This window comes from Chlamydotis macqueenii, chromosome 8 (genome assembly GCF_036417535.1).
Source record: "Chlamydotis macqueenii isolate bChlMac1 chromosome 8, bChlMac1.mat, whole genome shotgun sequence".
NCBI lineage: Eukaryota > Metazoa > Chordata > Aves > Otidiformes > Otididae > Chlamydotis > Chlamydotis macqueenii.
The window spans coordinates 4,065,705-4,072,599 of NC_141563.1; the positions used below are offsets into that span (position 1 = coordinate 4,065,705).

The 6,895-nt window shown below is 53.1% G+C and overlaps 1 protein-coding gene across 1 annotated transcript; it reads right to left on the bottom strand.

Moving 5' to 3' along the window:
* Positions 1-5,968: 5,968 nt before the first annotated feature.
* Positions 5,969-6,895, bottom strand: LOC147599907 (olfactory receptor 14A16-like). Its single transcript, XM_086752877.1, has one exon. It carries the CDS (start codon positions 6,893-6,895, stop codon positions 5,969-5,971), a length of 927 nt encoding a protein of 308 aa, XP_086609003.1.

Sequence of the window (6,895 nt, forward strand, 5' to 3'; positions counted from 1 at the left end):
CCATAACTTTATGTTTTCAGATCTATCTTTTTTGTTTGTTTGTTTTTTAATTTTTAATACTTATGATGTTATAATCTCCCTTTGTATACTATTATTCTTGGTATCATATCTTTCCGATGTTTTTTGATCCAAATGCCTCATGTACAAATGGAGCCAGATTCCCTGTGCAGAGAAACACAATAAAGAAACCAGAACAAAATTATTTGTTCAAACACCCTTCTCTATTTCACTTCTCTGGAGCAAGGTGCGGCTGCAGCATGCAGGAGGGGTTCAGGAGCCAAGAGCCCAGATGCCGCATGGGGACCTACGGCCTTTCCATTGCTCTCCAGTTACCCCCTGCCCTTGCACCTCGTTCAGAATCAGATCCCTCTCAAATACGCAGGTGCTGCTTTGAGCTTCAAGGAGTCAGAAGCCTCGCCTCGTCTGTCAGCAACAGGATTATCTCTTCAGCCAGCTCCCTCACTGTGTTTGTATCTACCTGTGAAAAGCATCTCCAGTGAGGTTATCCCCTGTGGATGGTGAACCTCATTGGAGGCACCTTAGACTTAGCATACGTGTGAGGAGTGTGGGTTCTTGTTTATTAAACTTTACCATCCTCTCCTTCTGTTTGTTTGCAACGAAGGAAACCCTGCTGTGCCTGTGTGCAGCCAGGTCTCTCAGGAAAGCAGGTGGGAGTTGGTGCAGAGGAGCTGTCACCTCCAGCTGCAGACCTGGGTGGAGAAGTCTGATGCCAGGAAAAGTGATGCAAGTCCCAGGGGGGTGATGAGAGAAATGGTGGGGCTGGAGTGGTGAGGAATCAGGTTGTGCATGCAGTGTCTGACCTCCAGGAGGAGCTGGTCCTACCCATGCTGATACCATTAGCAAATGCCCTGCATCCAAATCGACTGGAGAATGCTGCAATCACTCCTTCTGACCACTGAAAAAAGTAATAAAATTGAACAAAATTAAGAAACTTAAAAATAAAAAATACTTTTGTGTTGAATACTCAGAAAAATCTTCCCCTTTGTGTCCACTCTGGAGACCCTCCAATTAGTTGTCCAAGACTTGAAGATTGTAGGAAATAATTGGAAGGGAAATGGCTTTTTGCATTTTAATGAGCCCCAGTTTGTACCTGCTGCTGAGACCATGAAGCTCAGACACTGAGAGGAGCCTGGACAAACCCCTGAAGAAGTCAATGTCAGAAGCAACCCCTGCAGTCTCAGGGAGTATTAATGGGTCCCACTGAGGATCGTTACCAACAAAGCCTCCCTGGGGGCTGGTTACAGGAGAAAATGGGAGGCAGAGAAGAGAGGCAGGCAAAGGCCATGTAAAGGTGGCTCTGATGCTGAGTGAACCTCCATGTGTTGCATGAAGACAAAGGGCCATGGCCTGACCCCCAGCCCCTGGGAAGGGAGATCCTGTGGGTCACACATTGCTCAGGGCTTTTCCTGGGGCAGTGTGATGTGGGAATGTGTGGTGCCAAGTGCAGGACTACGTTGCGATGCTTATGGGTCTCTCCTTGGTAGGCTGAGGAGGCCTTCATGTCCTGGTCCCATCAAGGTGTGGTGTCTCCTGACAGGCCTTGGTGGTCCAGGCAACAGGGGTAAAGACCTTGGCTCTGTTGGGAGCTTCTAGCCTTGCCACAGCCCTTGACCATCTCCACTACAGCCTGTCCTACAGAGTCCAACATCTGCAGCTCTTTCCCTGCACGCTGTCAAAATCTTCCTTGCTTCCCTCTCTTGATCTCACCAGACCATATCCCTAACATTACCCATCTCTCTCTGTGCTCCCTGATTGTTCCTCAAAACACAAAGACACGGACTAATCTCAATTCCCTCAGAGTGACCTGTTGTAGCACAGAACAGCATTTGGAGAGACATTTCTTTCTCTTCGTGTCAAATCCCAGTCTCCTAAGCTGTACTTTCTCCTTTTCTTTTTATCTCATGTTGTTTTTTCACTGTGAAGCAAAGGTCCACCGTCTCTGATACCACCCTTCAAGCACTCTCAGGCTACTCCTACACTGCTCTGAGCCTGTCTGCCACTGGGCCAAAGATGTCCAGGTCTCTCCTTCTCTATACATAGAACATAAGCTTGAAGCTCTGAATCCCATCTTGGGAGACCTCCTCTGGGCACTCTCCAAAATCAACAGGTAAGAGCTTCAGGGTCCAGACCATGGCCTTTGAGGGTGCTAAAACTTGATGCTATGAGCTCCAGGGGTAATGTGGAGCTGTCTGAGGCAGTGCCTCCCCGGCTCCCCTTGCAGTCAATGGAGTGGAGGAGAAGTTCACCTGACTTGGTTTACATGGTCACATAAAACACAGGAGGATTTGTGCCCCATATACATCTGTTCTCTCATCTGCTGAATAGATATCAGACAAGAGATCCTAGGATGATAAAAACATTGAGGATCAAAGCAGACCTTGGGACATCTGTAGAACCTCAAAGCAGCATCAGGTATATGGTCACACCTGGTTGCTCAGGGCTTGGTCCCTCTGGGTCTTGAAAATCTCCAAGGACGGAGGACTTCACAATGTCTCGTGGTGACCAAAGCTGTTCCAATGTCTGGCTAGTCCCATGGTAAAAAAGATGAGCTCCCCCGCTTGCTGTGAGGTGCCCCTCAGCCATCCCTTCTTGCAGGCTGAACAAGCCCAGCTTCATCAGCTTTTCCTCACAGGGAAAGTGATCCAGCCCCCTGACCATCTTCAGGGCCCTTCACTAAACCTGCTCCAGCTTGCCAACACCTTTCCGGTGCTGGGGTTCCCAAAACTGGACACAGTGTTCTGGATGTGGCCTAACAACCTCCACATAGAGGGGGAGGGCTTTCCCCCCATCTCCTGGCCATGCTCCTGGTCGTACAGCCCAGGGCACTGCTCTCCTCTCTTGCTACCAGGGCACACGGCTGCCTCCTGTCCAGCTCCCTGCCCACCAAGTCCTTTCCCTCAGAGCTGCTCCCCAGCCTGTGCCAGGGCCAGGGTGAGTGCCCTGCAGGGGCAGGAACTGGCACTTGTCCTTGTGGGATCTGCCCAGGTTCCTCTCAATACACCCTCTCCTCCTCCTTGAGCCCTGTCACTAAGGAGAGGCCTGGGAGACCTTATCAGCAAAGCCTGAGGCAATGAAGGCATCCAGTGCCTCAGCCCCGCCTGTGTCTGCAGTTATGCCCCCTCCACCCCATCACTCAGCAGCCTGTTCCTTGCTCAGCCTTCACTGCAAACTCAGTGACTGAAGCTCTTCATTTTCTCTTGACCTTTCCTGCAGCCCCCATCAGCTCCAGGTGATTGTCAGCTTTCCTAAACACGTGCTTGTACGCTGAGGTCACACTTCCAACTTTCTCCTTCATGGCCTGTCCTTGCTTCCACCTCCTGACTGTTGTGTTATGGCTCCAATCTGTGACCCGTTCCTGAGCCAGCCCAGCCCCACTGCCCAACACACGCCCCCACGGCCCCCCCTCATCAGACACTGCACAGGACAGGGTCTGTTTGGGGTGGGGAAACTGCTGTCACCAGGTTTCCCCTGCCAGACCTCAGTGTCCATCCCCATCAGCCCTCCTTCTTTTGTAGTCCCCCAGTGCCCAGATCCAGCCAAGCCCCAGCTGTGTCCATGCAAGGGCTCACCAACAGCCCTGCTCTAGGGTCTGCCAAGGTCTGGGTGAGAAGAGCAGCTGGGCAGGGCTGGCTCTTCCCCCAGCACAGGTGCTGAGACCAGCAGGAGGATGGAGATGGCCACACAGCAAAAACACCCACAAACTGGTGTGAGTGGCCAGTGCTAGAAATATCTGACAAAGGAGGCTGGGGGGTGACGGGTGCCCTGGGGCACATTCTGGGACTGTCCATGCCACCAAGGGAAAGGACCAGCCTCCTCTTTCCTGCACTTGTCTGTCTCAGCTCCCTTCCAGGACACTGGGCTCTGCACCACACACCCACTGCAGTGTGTCCTCGCTCTGCATGGTCAAACATCTACGCTAACATTGGTGTTGGCCTCTCCCAGGCACTTACCAGCGTAGTCTAGCCCCTCTCCAGCTCTTCCCACCTCCCCTGCCTGCTCCCCAGCCCAGCCCCACAGAGCAGCCCAGTCTGGGCTGGCCCCATGGCAGTGCCCGCTGCAAGGTGCTGCAGAGCTCTGGCCATAAACGCCCCAGCCCCAGCTCCTCTGAAGTGCGCAGCAGTTCCTGCAGGGCAGGGAGGGGTCTCAGGCCCAGGGATGGAGGTTCACCACGGCATGAGGAAATGGATGTCAGTGAAACTCCAGTACCCTTGGTCTCGGGACCAGGAGATGCCCACCACAGACTGACTGTCCCTCCTCAGTGTCGACTCCTCTCCCCAGGCCAGCACAAGAGTCCTGGGCAGGTGACAGAGACATGTCCTGCCCTTGTGCCTGCAGAAGGAGGTTTCTCCTTTTCATTGATTCCTCCCTGCAGGCACAGAAATGCTCCCTTGCTCTTCTCCAGAGTCATCCCGGCTCCCCGAGAGCCTTTCCCAGCTGAGCGTGTCTGTGCTGGCCTGGTCAGCTGTGCCTGGCTCCCTCCTCATGCTCTGTGCAGGACCCTGCTCCTGCGGTGCTGCTCTGCAGAGCAAGAGGACTACGATGCCCTGGGGCCACAGAGTTACTGTCCCCTAGCCGTGCTGGTGAGGGTGGGAAGTAGATCCAGACAGACAGAGTTCACTGCTGCTGAGGCCCTTTCCATCTTCCCTTGATGGACCAAGAGCCAAAGACAAGGCTTAGCAGGACTATAGGGTGTCTCCAATGGCACTAAGGGCAAGGGAGGGATTCACTAGATCCAGCCCATGGGGTTTCCAAAAGGGTGTCCTGAACCACTCTCCAGTCTTGCGTCCCTTTGCCTTCTGGCTCCTCACAGCCTCTCCTGGCATTGCAGGGCCCTCATCAGCCCATGGTGTCCTCAGGTTCACCTCATCCTCCAGGAGACTCTGCCTTGGTTGGCTGTTTATTTTATGGGCTGCCACTCACTGCCCATCCACACTCGCATGCTGTCCCTGGAGATCCCCTGAGCTCTCCTGGCAGCTCCCACTTCCTCTCCAGGATGGCATCTGCCATCAGCCCCACTGCAGGAGGGACAGTGCCAGGCAGATAAATCAAAGACCAGTTGCTGTCTGCTTGAACATGTGCAGCCAAGAAGGGAGGTCTCTCTCCAGCCCTGGGTCCCTAACATGTCCAGTCGTGGCTCCGAGCTTGTCTCCCTGAAACCATCACGAACCCCAGAAGAGCAAAAGTCTTCTTGAGGGAGCTGCTCCTTGGATCTATTCCTGACACTGGTTTTGGAAGAGGCATCCAGTCTTCTGGCCTTGCCCTGAAGAACCCCTTTGGTTACGGTGGTCCTTGCACGGAGGCCAATTCTGACACAGTGGTTCACACTGCCTGCTGCTGCCTGCAGCCACAGGGATGCCACTGTGGACACAACGGGAGTGTCCAAAGTTACACAAGACCTTGGAGGTAACCCAAATGCAAGGGCACAGCAGGACAGTGTGGAAGTGAGACACCAGCACTGAAAAGGCCATGTCCTGCTGCTGTCCTTGGCCACGGCTCCAGGGAAGTATTAGCCCCCATTCGCAAGCGGTAGAGAGGCCGTGCCCGCCATGCAGCGAGGGGGAGCCCTGAGGGCAACAGGGGCTGCTTCTCCATGTCGCAGCTGGGTATTTGCTTCCTGAATCCATCCTGTGTGCCGGGCTTCTGGCTCTCACAGCTCCAGAGGAGAGCTGAAGAGATGGGAGCAAAGACAAATAATTTTCTTCTACTTTCTGTATTGAATTTATCTAAACAGGGAGTCTGAATCTTTATGTACATGAGGTAATTGGGTCAAGAAAAAAAACAGGTAGGAGGCTGAGAATAAGATAATTATAGGTGTAAAAGAAACAAAACCAAAACCCAAACAACCACCCCTACAAAGTTATAATAAAGACACACAGAATAAAACTTAAGCCTAGCTTTTCCTGAGATACAGAGAGAGTCATAGTAGAATAATGGACACCTTGTTAATCTACAGTAGCTTATGTTCAAATACTTTCCCCAGGGCAGCATTGATTTCATTGTTCCTCATGCCGTAGATGAGGGGATTCACTGCTGGAGGCACCACCGAGTACAGAATTGCCACCACCAGATCCAGGGTTGGAGAAGAGAAGGAGTAGGGCTTCAGGTAGGCAACCATGGCAGTGGTGACAAACAGGGAGACCACGGCCAGGTGAGGGAGGCACGTGGAAAAGGCTTTGTGCCGTCCCTGCTCAGAGGGGATCCTCAGCACAGCCCTGAAGATCTGCACATAGGACACAACAATGAACACAAAACAGACAAATCCAGCTAAGACACTACACTCAACAAGCCCAGCTTCCCTGAGGTAGGTGTCTGAGCAGGAGAGCTTGAGGATCTGGGGGATTTCACAGAAGAACTGGTCCAGGACATTGCCCTGGCAGAGTGGCAGTGAAAATGTATTGGCAGTGTGCAGCAGAGCAGTGAGAAACCCACTGCCCCAGGCAGCTGCTGCCATGTGGACACAAGCTCTGCTGCCCAGGAGGGTCCCGTAGTGCAGGGGTCTGCAGATGGCAGCATAGCGGTCATAGGCCATGACCGTGAGAAGATAAAACTCAGCAGATATAAAAAATAAAAAGAAGAATAGTTGGGCCACACACCCTTGGTAGGAGATGACCCTGGTGTCCCAGAGGGAATTGGCCATGGCTTTGGGAACAGTGGTGGACATGCAGCCCAGGTCAAGGAGGGAGAGGTTGAGGAGGAAGAAGTACATGGGGGTGTGGAGGCGGTGGTCGCAGGCTATGGCAGTGATGATGAGGCCGTTTCCCAGGAGGGCAGCCAGGTAGATGCCCAGGAAGAGCCACAAGTGCAAGAGCTGCAGCTCCCGTGTGTCTGCGAATGCCAGGAGCAGAAACTCAGTGGTGGAGCTGCCGTTGGACAT